The 19,771-nt window shown below is 39.1% G+C and overlaps 1 protein-coding gene across 1 annotated transcript; it reads right to left on the bottom strand.

Moving 5' to 3' along the window:
• Positions 1-1,920: 1,920 nt before the first annotated feature.
• On the bottom strand, positions 1,921-18,831 carry LOC105931704. The gene is made up of 11 exons (XM_012870488.3): positions 18,563-18,831; positions 17,584-18,011; positions 11,709-12,011; positions 11,322-11,574; positions 10,871-11,193; positions 9,856-9,931; positions 8,512-8,646; positions 8,263-8,420; positions 8,068-8,176; positions 6,200-6,443; positions 1,921-3,804 (listed from the first exon to the last, which is right to left on the bottom strand). The coding sequence occupies exons 1-11, from the start codon at positions 18,738-18,740 to the stop codon at positions 3,312-3,314; spliced, it is 2,700 nt and encodes an 899-aa protein (XP_012725942.2). The 5' UTR covers positions 18,741-18,831; the 3' UTR covers positions 1,921-3,311.
• Between the last annotated feature and the right edge of the window lie 940 nt (positions 18,832-19,771).

Below are 19,771 nucleotides of genomic sequence, written 5' to 3'. Positions count from 1 at the left end.
AAGCCTGCAGAGAACTGTGTATTATATTATTATATTCTCCCACAGCTTCTACAAACATCCACGTAGAGCTGTGCTTCAGAGGTCACTCCAATAACCCAGAGCAGGGGAACCCATGCTGGCCTCCCCTGCTCTCCTCAGCACCCGAACTCCTCCACGAGCTACACAGAAATCTCCTTTTAGAAAACTGAACTGCTCATCCTAACTGCGCTGTATGTGAAGCTTCATTCATCTGAAATATCTTGTTTGTGCTTTGGTCAAACCACAGCCGATACATTACTGTGAAGATCGCTTCAGCCTGAACGGAGCTATTAACCACTAATGTGATGAAATAACATTTCCCATGCCATTAGGGTTTGATTACTGGTGTATGTAGAAGCCATAAGCTCAATGCGACAGTAGCCCTGAGATGCTGCCGACGTCAGAGTCAAGCTGCCATGTCAAACTGTGACCTCGGTTATATCAGATTGGGCAGGTAGTAATGGAAGAAAAACTCTTCCAGCTTCTTTTTCATGAGCCTGATGAGGGGCTCGTTGCGGTAGATCCGCTGGACCAGCAAGTCTTCCCTGGAGTGCAGCAACAGATCACACCACGGCGTGCCCGTCACCATCATCTCCCCTTGCATTTGCCAGTAATATTGGTGGGACCGGTTTAGCTCCAAGACGCCTTTCCTACATATCAGAAACGGACACTCGGCGATGCTTTTGATGCCGACGTATTTGATGTGCACCAGGCCAAACCTGCTCGTCTCTTTGGGGTCATACACCAACCCGTCGGGAATCGCTCCCATCCACGGAGCGCACGGGTGAACAACCAAACCGCAGGGCGAGAAGTTGACGCACAATTGCCGACAGTATTCCCGAATAGCTTCTGGCTTCATTTCCGCGTCGATCTTTGATGTCTTGCACCTGGGCAGTCCTCTCTGAATATTGTACAGAAGCTGCTCTGCGTGGCTTCGGCCCGGCTTAAGGTTGCAGATTTCTCGAAATCGACTGGTGAGGCGCATCATCAGTAGCTTATCTGCAGCTTCCTTACTTCCTCGGGTGCTTTCCTCCAGGCTGTGTGCTTCCTCCCAAGTAACCTTCATTGCACTTAAGAACGCATGCTCTTTAGTGCTGAGTATAGGAAAGACAGACGCCGGCTCCAGAGCGTGATCGAAAAAGGGGAGCACCGGCTGAGGGGGGGCATCCTCCCAGGGCTTGAAATCCTTGCTGGACGGCAGGGGGCATTGGTAAGAAAGCGGTGAACCTTTAGGGACTGGACCGAGAGCGCACTCCACCCATTCCCCGTCCGGTTGAAGGCCCATATGGCATATCAGTGGCTTCTGGTCATCTGGAAAATCTCTAAAGGAATCGGAAAGCCTCTCTAAAAACGACTCTTGATCAGCTCGGGAAACACTATAAGACTTGTCGAGCACCATCCTGAAATAAAAAAAAAAAGGAGTGATATGTAAAAGAAGAATAAACAAATATGGAAGCATAAAGAAGGAAGCACTCTTACCTTGGGACTTGCAGCACGGTTTTCTGTTTGGAGAACTTTGACATCTTTCATGTTGTGGCAAGATTTCGACAAAAGAAAAGAAAATAAACATTATTTTTTAACCGAAAAAAAAAAAAAAACAGAGTTGCAATGTAAATATGTTTAGTCCTTTAAGGAGATATTAAATTGGAACTGTTGCTCCCTTTGCCTTTGATAGCACTGATTAAAGCATCTAAAGACATTACAATAAAAAAAATAAACTCTTGCTCTTGGTGGTTATGAAACACAGCGTCGTTACTATCGTTTTCTGGCCTAAAAGCTCAGACACAAAACAAACACAAGAGCAAAAGGTACCAGATCGTATTCTCAGTAATAGCTCAACAAACCAGACAAAAAAAATGACTGGGTTCTATGGAAAGAAGGTGGAAAAATGACACAGAGACATACTTTAGAATAAATGTGATTTAGACATAATTTGAATAGTTACTTAGTAAACATGTCCACAGACACCTTAAATAAAACAGTCTGGAGGATGCGCTTTTACATGTAAGTATAATACAGCTCAAGTCAACGTCTTTAAATTAAATAAAAACAAAAACAGTCATGTGTACACTTTTAAGACAAGAAGTAAAAAAATACAAAAGACAAGGAAAATATTAGCAATCTTACAGTTAATACCTTTGATTTGGTTCCATCTGGAACCAGTAAAAACATCCTTGATACATCTTTAATGAGGAAAATGACACAAACTATAAACTGAACTAGGATTATAATAGGGGAAAAAATACAATTATTTAAAACTATCAATATTAGAGGTACACAATATAATGACTCTTAGCCATCGTGAAAATTTCTATGTATTACAATGGCAAAGGACTGCCTGGATGCAATGCTAGTATTTCAAGTGATTTACATTAAAACCCGGCTTGCTAGTAATATATTTCGCAGGTCGGATGGACTTTTCGTGCCTTCTGTGTCAACATCTCATGTAGGTGTTAGTTGTAGCACGGACATGAGGTGGGACAAAGTCATTGTTTTGAAAGTCACAAGTAAGTCTCAAGTCGTTCCCCCAAAGCCTTGAGTCAAGTCCCAAGTAAAGACACAAAAGTCCAAAGTCGGGTCTCAGGTCCAGACATGGCAATACCGAGTAACCTGGCCAGCCAGATTGATAATGTGTTGCACTCTAGTTGTGCACATTATCAATCCAGGGCTGCTCCATTTGAATCCGTTTGGGGGAAAGGAAGGTCATTCAGCAGAACTCTCTGAGCTGATTGGGTGAAGCGACAACTAGTGCCCGCCTACCAAAGGTTGGTTTTAGCCAATCACGGTATCAAATTAAAACATAAGCAGCAGCTGCTATGAGAAACCACAAGAAGGTAAGTTAGTCAAGGCACTTCTTGCTGTTCTATGAAAGAATAAATTGTGGATTCTTGCAATCTGGCTGGCCAGGTTAAATAAACATTTAAATTAACAGAGATTCATCTAAGTTTACCTGAACAATACCATGTAATGTATTCCTAGTGAATCCCATGTTTCATCATCCACAATTTACATTTTTTCATGGTGACTTTACACTGCAAGCAATCCCTTCCCTACTTGATCAGTTCCACCTTTTTGTTAACTTTACTGCTTGGCAGCATTTGCTTCTATCCATCTGTAACTATTAATCTGAGGTTGTTTGATTTTGCATCTTGAGCAGTATGTTCTAGTCTTCATTTAGGAAACTTAAGAAAATGGATGTTCTACCTAGTTAAAAATGACACAGAAGAGCTGTAGTTCTGAAAGCTTTGCTGAAACGATGTTCAGCTCCACTCATCGAGGCGCCACAAATGTTTTCAAGCTTCTTTCACTGAACGCTTCTTGTTGTGAACCACTGCAGCAAACTTTGAGTTTCTGACCATCTCTGCTGGAGGTTCGTACTTGAAGCAAGGTTCTATGTTGGACATTTTAATGCACATGACAGACGACAGTGTGCCCTCGAGTGTAAGTTTATTCCTTGTGTCCGTTTTGTTATGGCCGATCAAAGAAAAGTTTCTCTCTGCGTCTGCATTTGAGTGAGGTAGACAAAGCACAAGCTGGGCTACCTTCGTCAGCCTCGGGAACCTCTGGGTGTTTGTAATACCACTCATAACGTCGCTCAAAAAAGCCCACACGACGTCCATACGGTGGTGCTCGTTACAGGGGACTCCATCATCGCTCTGTCTGACCAAAGCATCCTTCCATACTGTTGGAGGAATTTCACTTTCCTCCATCGCTTGATAGTCCAAGAACTCATCTCCTAGGTTATTCTTTTCCTTAGCTTCGTCATAAGGAAGGAGATGATTGTACCTGTACAAACACAGAAATGTATCCTTTTTGAAGAAATCTGTTTGAAAAACCTTGTTATTAGCAGTGGTGGACACAGACAAACCAAAACATCAGCTTCACAAACTTATATTCAGCAAACAAAAATTTTTTAGCTTTGCAGTAGTTAAACCAGAGATAAATAGGGAAATTTGAGGAAGCTAACGCTAGTCGCTAATTGATAAGACCGCTGCACTTAGAACAAAACGTTGCATGCGAGTGGGGAAATCACTCCAGCGTTGCAAGTTATTGTGAGAAAAACAAGCAAAAACATTACCTCTATCTTGTAAATAGTAGAAATGAACAAGCTCAAAGTTACTGAAAAGCAGACGTGGCAACACTCCTGGAAGCTCAGAACACAGTGCTGAGCATTTCTGGAGGTCCCTTTTCCTTTCTGTCATCACTTTTTAACAAACATGTAATAAATCATTATTGTTGTATATATTGTTGTAACATTAATAATATATATTTAATGTGCACTACTTTTAATTGAAAAGCATAAATAAAATCGGTTTCATCATTGCTGTGTAGGTTTTTCCTATTTTCTACATGCTGGTTAAATGTTTCTCACGGATTGACATAGGGCAATACACTAATTGCCCTATGGCAATTACATGATTAATTAAAGGGATTAAGGTCACACAGTGGTGCACTGTTTACAGAAAAAAAATGTGGACACGTAAGAAGAAAGGTAAGAAGAAAACAGCACAGGTATTAAGGTTTTTTTTGTAGAGACGTGGCTGCTACTGCTTAGAGAAGTCTGTGTGGATGTGTATTGAGAGACAGGACAGTGATGTAAACGACGGATGAATATCTTGTTGTGAACGTTATCATACCTACAGTTATCAAAACAATATAAAGTTAACACTAATTGGTCCGCAAACAATTTCAAAACTTAGAACGATAATGCAGCAAAAAAAAAGTTAGCTCTGTAACTATCCACTTTCGTATTATCGCGACTGTGCCCACCGCTGGTTATTGGCAAATAAAATCAACAAAATGAAAAGCAAGTACAAAAAGGTGGCGTGGAGTGGTACATCTGCTTGTATTGAAAATGAAACGTACAAACATCCCACTTCGATGCATGAATTTAGGCAAAGAACCTCTCTAAAAAAAATAATTGCCTATTTTGCTTGGAAGAAGCACACATTATTAGTTCAAACACTGTCACGGTAGATGAGTGGTAAGTGTTTTCCACCAGGTTACAACGTAATTATGAATTAAAAATTTCAGGCTTTACAATACAGTTTAAAATTTTTTGACATTTTTTGTATTACTTAAAGCATGTTCCACACATCACAAAACAACTAAATCTGGTTTTCTATGCAGTGCTGTGGTAAAGGTAAGGTTTCTATAATTGTACATTTTCCTTTTTTTAGACCTTTCCAGATCGAAAATTTAAAATTTTCTCAGTAGAATTTGAAACCTTCCTGACACTTGAGAACATTGACAAGGTCAGGTTTTATTATGTGTATGTTCTAAAAATCTTCCCATTCAGACAGTTTCACTACTTTTTTCCCATATCTACACCAATTTGAATCACCTCTATTCTATTCCTTATATAGGACATTTTTGACCAATCTGTATAATCTGACCCAATCTGTATAATATGATTGAACTTGATTTTGTAAAGTGCCTTGAGATGACATGTTTCATGATTTGGCGCTATATAAATAAATTGAATTGAATTGAATTGAATTCTAAACTATATAACATTAGGTCTTATTAAATTTGAAATAGATTACACCAAATACATAGCCTGACATGGTCATACTCAATTCTAGTCAGAATTTGAATTCCCGACCTAAAACGTTGTGGGCGGGACTAAGTTCAGAATGGCACCCAGGCTACCAAATACAGATTATTTAAAGCAGTTTAGGATTTGGGATTCTTTAGAAAATTTAGGAAATCACTTTTTCTAATTGCAATTTTAGTATTTTGTTTACTTCTTGATGTAGACCAAGTTTAGGAACCATGGGTCAAGCTACAAAGCTTGATCTAAAAGGGTGCAACCCACTAAAACCAATGTTCCCTCATTTTTTGTGCTTGTACTGTTGTCCTAAAAATTGTTACCTTTCTCGTCGGCTCTTAATGTTTTGGTTTGACATATTGCCTGTGGGCATTATTTGGGTAAAGTAAGATGAAACATGCTTTACATGATTTAAATCCAAAGTGTAGTTACCAGTAAAAAAAACGTGTGCAATGTTCTACATAACCTGCTACCTTTAAGCCCCCTCAATAGAGTATAAATTCAAATTAAATAGTTAAATATTGTGTTTTCTTTAAATCAACATTACGACATACTAGTACATGTTAGTATGTTATAACTCTGCATCTTAAATCAACCTAATGAATGGATTTTAAAACCATTAATGTGTACCTTCGTACAAAGTAGAGAACGTCATCCAACCGGCAGTCTCTCCTCTTCTTGAAGTCAACAAACACGGCGTGTGACAACAGAGGGTCGTTCTGTGGAAGTGTGGTCAGAGCGAACTCTGTGGCTTTGTGAAGAAAAGATCTCACAGCTCGGTAGAATCCAGAGACGTCGCCAACACTGATCTCACCAGCTTCGTTCAGTCTGGTCAGAGCAGCTCTTGTTGTTAATCCAAGATCAAGCTCACAGTCTACAGTGGCAAAAAGATTTTGTATTAACGTTTAAATGTCTAAAGCCAGTGAATGCATAATAGAAAGATTGGCTCAATGGGGACACAAGCTATTCTAATTACTGCTTAAAATTGAAAGAAGAGCATGGTAACTTTGTAGATTACTGGTTCATTTAGAGTGAAATAGAAAGTAAAGGAATACAGCTATATGTAAACGTTATAGTTAGTAGTTTGCATAGCTAATCCTCATGCAAACCACATTTTATCTGAAAGCATTTGAAAGCCATTACAACGTTTCAAAAACATTAAGTAAAACTGGTCATCATTGGTCAAATAAGACAACTGTTCAAAATGTAAATATATACAGTGGCTATCAAAAGTATACACACCTCTGTAAAACTTTAAGGCTGTTCTGACACAAACAACTTGAATTTAAAAATGAATGTCAACACATACAATATAAAGCAAGTGAAAAACTGAAGCAATGTGCTGTATGGCAAAAAAAGAAACAAAACTTGCAATAACCTGGTTGCATAAATGTGCGCACCCTTAAACTAATGATTGATTGAAGCACCGTCTGATTCAGTTTAAGCATGCAGTTTTCTTCATTTTACAAAATTATAGTGAATCTGCTTTGCTCGTAAAGAGTTCGGTTGTCCAAGCACTGGTTTATTTACACAGTCACTAATATTTGAGATAACAGGAACGTCACACCGACTTCATGATAGGGAAGTTAAAGGTTGGGAAAAGCCCACCAGGAGTCCAGAAATAAATTTTACACATAGGCCTAGGACAAAAGATCGCCACACAATCTGATAAAGTTGGAGAACTTTTGAAAAACCTTTGATAGGGAAAGAGAGGAAAAATGTTTTCAGGTCGAGATGTGGGATGCTAATAGCATTCTAGCAAAGAAGAATGAATAATAAGATTGACTGAAAAGTTATTTTAATTTAGTTTAAAGGTGTGCACACCTATACAACCAGGTGATTGCACCTTTACATTTATTTCCCTAAAAACAGCTTTCTTTTTCGGTCAAATCATCCAGAAAACAAAAAAAAAACTTCAACATATATGTTAAAAATGTTGAGAAACGACTTTGCATTATCTCATGATCATGACGAAAAGCAAGGGTTTTAACAGGGCTGTGTAGATGTTTTAGAATAATTGCATTACAGAGGCATATAAATCTAGAGTAAATTCAACATTAAGAAAATGCTTGTGTTAGTCCAAGTAAATTTTTTTTTTGAAAAAAAATTGAACCAGTTTTACAACAGGAAGCAAACCCCATTAACGCCAGTTCCAAACTTCACAACATGGACATTAACGTCTCCACACCACGGATGCAGTAGCTGTCTAACATCCTAGTCTGTCTCAGTGAATCAGAATGTGAAAAACCACAGCAACAGTATGTTGTATGGCCAATGTCTTCTTCTACCAGCTTCACATCAAATCTAAATAACTAAAATGCCTTTCATCAGCATATGCCTTTAAATATCTTGTCAATGGTTCATGCATTCCAATTCCTGGCTGCATATTATCATAAAATGTGGCAACGCTCTGGATTATTGAAAGATAAAATGTGTGTGGAGGTAAGAAAAACTGAAACATTCCAAGGATTTAAAAGTGATACTTTTGATCTTCTTACCAGGAAGCTGGTTTTCCCCATCCTTATAGCCGACTTTTTCTGGGCTGGTTTCTTTAAATGTCTCGGGTTTGAGGAACTTCGACATTAACATGCAGATAAAGGTTCTTATCTGAAACAGAACACATTAACTCAATCTTAAATAAACTTGAAACTGAATGAAACAACGAGGAGCTTAAACCACGTGACGCCATATACCTGGCCGTGGAGAAGATGCACACAAGGATCCTGCCTCTGGAATATCTGGTTTAACTCCACAAACACTGGGAGAAGAGCTTGGTAAAACAGTAGGTGCACCTCCGTCATTGGAGCTTCAAACCTCGCACGCAACCGTACACCACGAGCCTGCTTTTCATCTGCAAAACAGAAGCAGTTAATTTCTTTTTCTTTACATGTGGTTAAAAAAAAAACAAAATAAAAAAACGTTTCAAAACAACATTTCCGTACCGGTAGATTTGAAGTAGATTTTCAGGCGTTTGTAGAGTCGCAGAACATGATTGACTGCGAGCTCCAGACTAAGCCACTTGATGCTCACACTCTGCAACAGCTCCATGTGCTGTGCGTCACAAAACACACGGAAATCTAAAGAAAAGGGAAAGTCTCAATAAGTGTGGATGATGCCGTATGTTTAATACTTATTACAAGATTTGGTTAGAAGAAGAAAATATGATGAGAAGTTTACACTAAGAACATTAGGGGAGAGATGTGATAAGAAATTGACCGCATTCAGTTGCGGCTCTCCCAGGTTCTTTGCCTGAATAATGTGGTGTTCTCAAATTGTGGACTTCAATGACTCCAATGCACCTTATTTATACATCACAAAGTACCAAAATGTGCTGTACTTTGGTAGCAGCTGAACTTAAAGGTGCATAGCCACGTTATTTGACTTTTATTTATACATCAGTAGCTCACTCTGGTTGCATACAAACTTTTTATGAAAGATTATCACGTCCTGCTGGCGTATTAGTTGTTAATTTGGTGTTTTATGCTTTATTTTTGCTCATTTCGTTAGTAAATAAAGCCTTTTTTCTTTATTTACAATTTTAAATTAAGTGTGCACTGGGGTTAAAAAAAGGAAGAGACTAACAGCTGTTAGCATCTTCAGGAAAAAACAATGAAGAATCTTCCAAGATATAGTAAAAAAGTGCAAAAGAAAAATTATCCCCAGTGGGTAAAGACTGGAATGTCGCTGGGAATACAGTATGAACGTTGGTGTTCACTGAAGCGGACGCCAAACCTGCCGATAGCTCAGATATGACCGCAAAGTTCATTGATGTGAGTAAATGTTCTGACTGAGGCTCTTAAAGTTGCTGTTAGAATGTTTTATTTAATTAATAACGGTTAGTCTTTGATCACGTCGAGCTGATGCTTTAATGCGAGCATTGCAGAGGGTCAGGCTCGGTCCAGCATTATTTAATTTTGATGAATTAAGCAAACCGGTATTATGATAGTTCTGCAATACTGTTGCTAAGTGCCGTCACGTCTGTTTATATCTGCTAATCACGCCTGGCATTCGGGTTATATTTATCAACAAAAAGGGCCATCAAAACATTATCAGGATGGAGGCATGGTGTATATCACCTTATTTTATCATGATCAAACTGTTTTTTGTCTTTTTTTAAGCATATAATATGGCTATATACCTTTAAGGCTGAGTTTTCAAAACTGAAATAAAAAACACTAAGACACCTCAACCAATGTGCACATGAGAATAAATTTAAGTGATATGCAGCTCCTGTCAGTATTTGTATGAGTACTGTATAAATAATATAACGGAGATCAGAAATTCACCATCTGGATGGTTTGTGTTGGACCTGAACCACAAGCCAAGGTCAGCGCACATGTCTTCTACATCAAAGCCTGATTCCTATAAAGAGAAGAGATTTACAAAAACACTGCATCCAGACAGTATTCACAACACTTTTTGTTATGAAACAATATTGATTAAATTAAAAATTTCCTCTAAAGATTTGCACACCATACCACTCCATAACATGAAAAAATAACATTCTTCAGATATTTTCAAATATATAAAAATATAAAAATAAAACAAATCACATGTACTCAAGAATTCAAAGCCTTTCCTCTACTCTGCCCTGGACCCAGCAGGTGGACCTGCTGCCCGACAACGTAGGGCAGAACACCCTCCAGGGCACCAAGTGTCTTTGATCAGTAAATCTATCATTCTTTGATAGAAATATAGCCTAATGGTACTGCCTAAAAATGTAACATAAAATATATTTTACATTTTATATGTTAAAAATATTTAGATACATATTACATAGTTTTATCTTAAATAAATAGACGAGGAGGACCCTTAATGTGACGCAAATTGACAGAAAAGTTCAATCTGTTGAACTCGAGCAAAATTTCGCTTTACTCTAGATGCACATCCACCGCGTCTTTCTGCAGATTTGCTTTGCTTTATTCGACTCAATTTGCGCTGTACGCATCGCTCAAAATGCGTTGTTTGCATTGTGGGCCGTTAATTTACTCCCGAACATGTCATTAGATAGGGTGAGCTCAAGTTTTAGCTTCACTTCAAAGACTGTGAATACTTATGTACATGTGATTTGTTTTTGAACATTTAATACATTTGCAAAAATACAAAAAACATGTTGGCATTGTGTGTGTGTGTGTGTGTAGTGCATGAGAGAAATACATTAATTTAATAAATTTTCAAATAACACTAAAATGAAATGTGCACAAAGTGAATCATTGGTGCTACTCTTCAGGTTCACTGTAAGCTCTGTTCATATAAAATTGAAAACTGAAATTTCAGTCGTATGCAAATGCACATATTCACCTGATAATACGCTAAGCTAGCGGCTCGTGCATTATCATGCACGATATGGCAGGGCCAGCCTAGAACGTACACAGCAGGATTCTGGTCCAGAAGTTTGATTTTCCCGACATTTTCAGATCCCAAATCAACCTTGTGGTCTTCCACTGACAAGGCAATGCAATTAGTCCATGGAATAAAATAGGACTCAAGAGCTTCATTAATTTTTCTGCACATGGAGTCAGCAGTGGATGTGCCCGCCATAGTGACACCCATGTTGAGAAAATTCTTGACTACTCCCTTATGACTCCAGAGTTTAACAGTGAGGGGTTTCATCTTCTCTTTCCCTGTCAAAACAGCAGGAACACAAACTTAATGCTACGTGAGCTAGCATAACATTCACACCGAACGTCTGATTGGTGAGATTTGGGTACAAAAACACTTCAGTTGTCATTACATACTATACCTCCCTCACCTATGATGTTGGACCCTTCAATGGCCAGAGAATAGGGCTGTTTGGTGAGATTTCTTGCCATCTCATTCATCAGATAAGGAGCGACACATTTATTTATAATGGCGGTGGTCTTTGTTCGAGCTGAAGAGTATTTGCTGGCAATTTTGGAGTCCGGAAAGCAATGTTTGAACAGAGGACTGAGGTGATCTGAGAATGCTAGAGGAATGTCATGCTGCACCAGGGTGACAGCCACTTTAACCTCGGCTCTTCTGGTCTGTGTCAGAGAAAAATGTATAAAACAAGGGCCGATTAGGATTAGTAGCTCCTGACAAACAACATCCAGTACATTAAAGCAACCAAAAACATATTGGAAAAGGAACCTTTAATGGCCCCAATCAATGTTATTACCTGTGCTTCAAGTTTGTCCATTTCATCCATTTGTGGCATCACAGCCATTTTCAGTTTTAGCGAGCTTCCAAAAAGTTTTTCATAAAATTGTAATTTCTTTATGTGGTAATCTCTTTTGAAGTGCCGCACAACATCTGCCCGGCCCGAGTGCCTGCACTCCAGCTCCCGCCTGCACACCGTGCACCAGAAGTGAAACGGTGTGCTTCCGGCCGTGATGCACGGCCACTGCTCCTCCCACTTTGGGTTGAATCTTGAGTTGTAGGTGGCAGCGCCAGTCCTCTTTTTCTTGATCACCACGCCAGGCTTCAGTAAAGAAGATATGAAAGTGGTGTCCATCATTATTTTTGGAACAAAAGTTAACACAAGCCAAGTTACCACTGCCTGATACTGACTACCTGATATTAGAAGGAATTTGTTTATTCAAAAACAGTAACTTTTGACTAAATAATAACAGGCTATTCATAATGTACAGGAATGAACGTAAAGAACTGTCACATTGTCTTGTTACAACCACAAACTTCTGTGTGTTTTATTGAATTTTTATGCTACATTGTACACGAAAATGTATTTAAAATGTGGCATGCATTTGCATCCCCACAGACTAGCCACTAAGGCTACGTTCACACTGAAGTGAAATATGATCCAAATCCGACCTTTTTGTTCAAATGCGATCTAGATGTGTCTTATTCCATTTTTTTGAAACAAAACTTTACTTAACACTTCTAGAAACAATTAATTTCAGTATTACTTCCGTAAACAGAGCGCGGCTGTGTGACGTCTCCTTCGGTTATCTGCACATGCGGGACGCTTTGCGGTCTTGAACCATTCAGACAAAAGTATGATGGCGGTCACATTTAATAGTAGTATGATGGCCGCCTCAAAAAAAAATAAAAAAAAATCAGATTTCAGCAAAAAAATAAAAAATAATCAGAATTGAGCATCAAGACCTGCAGCGTGAACATAGCCATATATACTTGCGATTATAGATACAATGGCATGATCTGGACATTGATTATGCTTTAATTGAAACCACTCTCTTGTGCCTCTGGATTTAGGGTTGTACTAACTAGAGGGTCAATGTCCGCCTCTGTGAGAAGTCTTTATTTTTTAAGCCTTCATCAGTTTGTCTTCCAGGATTGCTCTGTATTTAGCTCCCTCAATATTCACCATTAACTTAGACCGGTTCTTTTGGTCCTCACCTCTGAGACCTCCACAGAAAATCCGGATTAATGCTGAACTGCACGCAAGGGGACGGCATTCACTGAATAGATAACTTCTGAAGGAAACTGGCTGCACTGGATTTATTTAGTGGTAAAGTAACAGAAGCTAAATATCTTTTATGCTGTTTATCTGTAAAAATCCTGAAACCAGCGTATTGTGTTATTTATACTATGAACACATTGTGTTGGCAATACAACTGTGGTTATAACAAGACAAAGTTCAGTTTTTCCTTGTTTACACATAGTATAAAAGGCTGTGAGGCCATTTGTGAGAGCCCATCGGGTATTTATCAGGTCAAACTACACTACAACTACATGACACAAAGAACTGGAAAAAAATTTAATGCAAATGGGACATTACTGTATATTACATGAAAGGCCTGTTTTTATTAACCATCTAAGAACGTCAACCATACAAACAGAATATTTCCAACAATATGAATCATTTGTAGAGAAATTGTAACAAACAACAACAAAAGAAAAGAATGAAAGATTGATTCAAAGCACAGTTTTAGCAAAAGATGACTTGCAAAAGCTGGTTTCATATCCCTATTTGGGGAGGGGGGGTGAGATTTCAGATCTTCTATTTCTCTCATATTGCTCAACAAACTGAAGCTAAACCAACTGAAACCAACAAATATGATGTGGCAGTGTCTTAAAAATAGGTTGATTTGTTCCCAACTCCCTATGGCCAAACTGCAGAAGAAAAGAATGCAACTAAAACTAAAAGCATGACACCGCTGTCCTCCTTCCCTATGCCCCATTTATCCCAGACCATATGGAGTGTAATCACAAAGAAGATATCGTCCTTTCTGTAGAAGAGCTGAGCAGACGGTGAAAAAAGAAAGACATTTGTAAGTCAATTTGTACAACGCACTGTAAATATTGTGAAGAAAATATACTTTAATTTAAAATCGATCAAGAAAAGAGCACTGTTGGTTTTAAAATAACTGACTAATTATATGCCACCAAAAAACACCACCTAAGCTCACATTCTGAGGCTACATTGTAGTAATAGTACAAAATCAAAAGGTCTGCAAATAAATGCTTAAATTCATTGTTTATAGGAAAAGTTTACCTACTTAAATACACCATTTACTACAACTATTTAACCGTTTAACAAGAGTGTAATCTACTTACCATGTTTAGAGTCTACAATCTGACCATAAAAGGCTCAAAATTGTAATGTCAGGAAATCCAAAAAGATGTTGCGTATGAAATGTTCAGGGTCACTCCGGGTTGGTCTGGTGCCATGGTCTCGATATCTGAGATGCAGTCAGATCTGCGCTGATTGGTGAGACTAAAAATCGGATCTATGGGCTGTTCTAAGTATCCACTAACGATACCAACGATGGTTCTGAAACTGGTTACAAAGTAAACAATTTCACAAGCAAACGGCTTTACTTGGCATCCATTCTTCATACCTTAAAGCAATCTTAAATACATCAGTTCCCAATCCGAAATACAGTAATAACGCCCCCCGAGGTCAGAAATCTGAGAGAGCCAGAGCTTGGAAAGCGGTTCTGGATTTAGCATTTAGCAATTTAGTGAAAATTGTCCTGTAAACTAGTTATTGGCACTTTAACCAGTTTATCTTAATACATTAAATCTGAATGTCCTAAAAATCGGAGTGTTCATGTGTCTTTTTTTAATGACAGAAGTCAAGATAACTACTGAACAACTGGTTTATATACTACATATGTTATTGGCTTGTATTGCCTAGCATGAAAACAAATACCCATTCTCACAGTTTTCAAGCTAGAACGCGCTCAACTCGCATGTAAAGTCAGTCCCAGAAACCAGCTAAGAAGTCAGAGACAAATAATGGACGAGAGACAATTCAAACACACAGTTTCTCTAACGCTACATGGGTTCTGAGACCTGTTCCTGGATGGACGGACAGGTTATATGTCACCAATATGAATCCAATTTTAACACTTTCCAAGCAGAAATGCCAAATCCATGATGCCTTATGCTTGATCTTTCCCACTTCTGAAGCTAATATACCAACATCTTAGAACAAATGAAACAAAGCTGTTAGTTGCTTTATCCCCATAAATATTCCAGATTAAAGTTTGCAAATTCTACTGCTTCTAAAATAATTTGTTAGAACTATTTCATGTACACAACGTGCTCATTTGTGAAGTTTGATAAATCAACAAGCAATAATATTCAATAATCTATTATTTAGCAGCTTTCAAGTAAACATGCTCTCTGTACTGCAGAAGAGACATACCATATATTGGCACGTAGTCACCAGCCCATTATCCCTGTGTGTGCCGTTTGACGCCATATTTGATCAGATAACACATTTGTATCATGTATTTTTAGTGTCTGAGATGCTTAAGCTATTAAAGCTGTGGGGCAGTGTATAATGGTAAAGAGAAAGGAGTATAAAAAATTATACCTTGTCGTATCTCCCAGTGATGTCATTCAGATCTATGCAGAAAATTGCACTTTTTTGGTCTTTATAGTTTAACATGATCATAACAAACTGATAGTAGTGGGTTAATCAGTCTGCTAACTGGGCTAGGCGGTACGGCTTAAAAAATAAAATCTGAGATTTTATTTTTTTACCAAATCCGATTTTTTAATTTTTTTTCTTCCTTTTTATTTCACAAAAAGAAATTACATTAATTTTAAAAACTTGCTTTTATCCAGGGAAGGCAGGTTACTTGCTATAACCATATAATGTAGAAAAGATTCCTAGATCAATGTGTGCTTCTGTGCTTTTTTTTTGTGTCTCTGCTCTGTCTTCTCTCAGTCGAGGCAGATGACCGTTCACACTGAGCCTGGTTCTGCTGGAGGTTTTCCTTCCCGTTAAAGGAGAGTTTTCCTCTCCACTGTTGCTTCATGCATGCTCAGTATGAGGGATTGCTGCAAAGCCATTGACAATGCAGATTACTCTCCCTGTGGCTCTACTCACTTCAGGAGGAGTGAATGCTGCTTGTCAAGACTTGATGCAATCTGTTGGGTTTCCTTAGATAGGTAACTTTTTGACCAATCTGGATAATCTGATTTTGGAAAGTGTCTTGAGACGACATGTTTCATGAATTGAACTTGAAACATTTCCTTTGGGAGTTGACGTGAATTCAAAGTGCTACTAAAGACAAGCTGTGAAACATGCTTGTAAAACAAGATGGCCGCCCTGCCTTTGTAAACAATTAATTTACAACAAAATGTTTCTGCTAGTTGTTTTTCACAATAAGTTAAGAACAGTCTTCACTTCACTTGTGTAACTTCAAACAAACATAAGTAAATGAGTAACTTAAAGTGCCTCGCCTTATAGTAAAAATATATTTTCCTAAACATACATTCAGCATTGAATATTCTCTTCATGGAAGCCGAACGAGTGAATTGGCAAAATATGTTCCACATTTTCCAAAAATTAAATCTTAAAAAAAATTATAGTAAATTCAAATTGATCGATTAAATCAATTTATCGTCCAGCCCTACAGCCAACTGTAGTTTTAAAGCTGTTGCTCTAACAAGTGTGATGAGTGGACCTCTGTGTGGGACTTTTCCATGGACTCCACTGGGCCGTACTCTACTCCACACCACAAACTTTGAGAGCTTTTCTCCCTACCCGGCTGCATTTTTTCACACATACTCCAAAGATAGTACGGTGGTTACTGAATAGAGCTTGTACGTGAGCAGATTGCTGGTCAGTGATTGGCCGTAGGTGTGGCCAGCCGACTGTGAAACACCGGATTCACTGCGCTGAAAGCTGCGAGGTTTTCTCTACAAAGACTGTAGACTGTGTGGTTCACACTAGTGTTCTTCACAGCTGCTGTGCTAACCAGTGTTGTGTGTGTGCAGCAGAGGGCTGAGCTGCCGCCTTCTGCGGTAGAGAAACGGCCGGTGGGAAGCCCAGGCGCTGGTGGGACGGCTTGTCTCTCGGCAGCCGCTGCGTGGGGAGCCCACTTCGCACCTTGCTCCAGCAGCTGCTGTTGTGGATCTAACCCAGAGAACACTCCACCAAATCAGTGCAATGCAAATACCCAATGGATTATAAAGTCCTTGGACAAAAATATATATATATTCAGAGACATTCTTACATTATTTCTGTTTTGTGTGTTTTTATTTATAATGATTGATTCACGTTTTTATTCTGCCGCTACTTCAGAGTTAATGCCGCACAGTAATGCTTAATAGCAGCTGGGCGCAAAGCAGAAGGTGGGACATAGAGCCACCGTGTTAGCGGGTCTGTTGAAAACCAAAAGCTGTGCGGTGGAGACGAGCTCGGGCAGGACGAGTAGAGTGGAGCGAGGTACACAGGGGCCATAGAAAAGTCCCATTAGTTTCCTTGCCATTAACGTCTGTGTTTTTCACAGGCAGAAAAATATCAAAAAGCTGAAATTGTTTTTGTTGTATCCATTGGAAATGGGTAGTTGCAGCATGCAGCAACAGGTAGGGGTAGGGGCTGCAGTGTAGTTTTGTTCTTTGCTAGGTCAGGAATTACTTTTTAAAGGGTTGTCTTCCACCTTTGAGCTCATACTGCTAACAGAGAACATGTTTCTATTTGATAAACCAGGCCGCAACCCATTCAATATTACATTTCTTGAGAAGCATGCCCAGTACGTTAGAGCAACCCCCTACAGTGGAACTTACTAACCGAAAGCTTTGGGATTACGGGGGAATTTTGTCACACTTACATTTGTACTTGTAGTCTCGGGATTTGTTTGCAGGCTCGTGCCATCTTCATTTAGGACTTGGAACGAAGAGTGTGCTGCTTCATCTACCTCGGGGGACGAACAGCCTTCCTGTTCACTTCCATTGTTATAAGCTGGGCCGGTGGTTGTCGACTGCAGGCGAGGCTCAGCCACTTCTCTGTCCGTCTCTGTGATGACGGACATTTTTTCCTCTTCCTCATCTGGATCATCTTTGACACAAACTGCAATTTGGAAGGTTTCCTCCCCCTCTGGCCACTCCTGCTGTCCTGCTTCCCAGCTAATTTCATATTCAATCTTCTCTTCCTTCGGTTCCGTGCTCAGCGGCTCTGATCTTTCAAGCTCCGGCGTTGTGTTTGGCTCCGAGCGTTGCCTTGCGGTAACAGCGGTTGATCCCGTGTACAGACTGGCATCTATCATTCAGAAAGAAAACAAAAGAAAACACACCCTTGGCCATCAAAGGGGAATATTTGTACGAATAAATAAACAAATAATTCAATCAAGAAACGTCACAGGACTACACCCCCTAGTTCAGTCAGACTGGAAATAAGTTGAAAGATGAATGACGGGATCAACAATTAAATAAATGAAATAAATAAATGAATGTATGGACAAACAGAAGGATGATTGCACGCATGCGCAGTTGGACAAATGGCTGGCCATACATTCATGGATGGATACCCCGTTTTTCAACAAAGGGATAGGGAGTAAAACTTGAAAATACGTATCTTCCCTATACATAGTCCGGCCTGAAGACCACTTAATTCAAATACCACGATTTTCCAGGCTGTTTATGAACTCCGAACCTACTTTCTCAAGATTTCCATCAGCAGCAATTAATCTGCTTAGAAGAGCGACTTCAGATCGAAATATATGTATACAAAAACATCACTTTTAAAACTTGGGTTACACTGAAGCCACAAACCGAGGCTAGCAGACATCGCAAACATTTAAAAGCACCAACCTATCCGGGGTAACTTTATTTCGGGGCTCAGCACCATGTGCAGTATGCTCCTCAGCCGTTTGTTTTCTTCGTAGCAAGACTCCATCATGCTCTCAACCTCGCCGAACACCTCCACGGCCAGCGCGGTGAAGTGTTCAGTCAAAAAGCTCTTAAAACCCTGAAGTTTTGCGTTCTCCATTGTAAACGACGGTACTTTAATGAACAATAACGCCCCGGCTGCCTCCTAAAACACACAGCCAAGCCACCGGAACTGGACAGAGCTCGGACGTTCTGGGGATTCCAGCGGATTAGCGCTGCATCTGATTCACTAGCGCCCTCTGCAGGACGAACGGCGCTAAGCAGAACACAGGCGCGCACTCAGAAGAGGTACCAAGGCCCATGTTCAGTGTGTGTGATGAGGGTCAATTCGTCTGAATGACAACATACACACACACACACAAATATATATAAGTAATTTATTGATTAAAATTTGCTTAGGAATGAATTTAGCTTCTTGACATGAATAAAAATTTCCTGTAGCGATAACCATAAACTAATGTTCATGAGATCCGCAAAAACCTACAAACTGAAAGTGTAATAGGGATTGTTTCCCTTGCTGGTTTTTCAATGTCTGGTGTAGTGCCACAGTTATACCGAAATTGCTTATTGTGAAAAATCCCACTGACGGTAAGTTTAGATCTTAGCGCAATATTTGTCTTTTTTTTGACAATGTTTGCTGTTATTGATTTCTAAATACCTTTTTGGTAAGTTTCTGAGGCAACAAATATCACTAAATATTGTGATCAAATCACTATCCCTGCTTGTAGTGGCACCATAAAGTATTTACAATGTAAGAACTGTGATAAAGTACTTGTGCTTTTTTATAATTAAAGGTTCTTTGCACAATCCCTCAATTTGAGGGAAATGTTCTGAGTACAATGGCATGTTCTGCTGTTTTCTCTTTATGTAGGCAAACTTTTATATGGATCCCTTAATATTTACACTTTAGAAAGACAAATATTTAGGCTTTCTTATTAACAATTCCTTGACCGTGATCAAAGTATACATTTTTAAATAACGCTTCTACATTTATTTGCTCATATATATAAATTTAATTAGTGCATTTCAGCAAATCATTCCAACTATTTAACAATGTGCCGAAAAATCCCCTTTAAAAGACTGCAACAAAGTCCAGCTCTTCGGATGGAAAGCACAAAGGAATCAAGAATG

The sequence above is a fragment of the Fundulus heteroclitus genome, chromosome 20 (genome assembly GCF_011125445.2).
Source record: "Fundulus heteroclitus isolate FHET01 chromosome 20, MU-UCD_Fhet_4.1, whole genome shotgun sequence".
Taxonomy (NCBI): Eukaryota; Metazoa; Chordata; class Actinopteri; order Cyprinodontiformes; family Fundulidae; genus Fundulus; species Fundulus heteroclitus.
The sequence above is the reverse complement of the archived record's forward strand: the minus strand, read 5'-3'. Positions and strand labels throughout refer to the sequence as shown.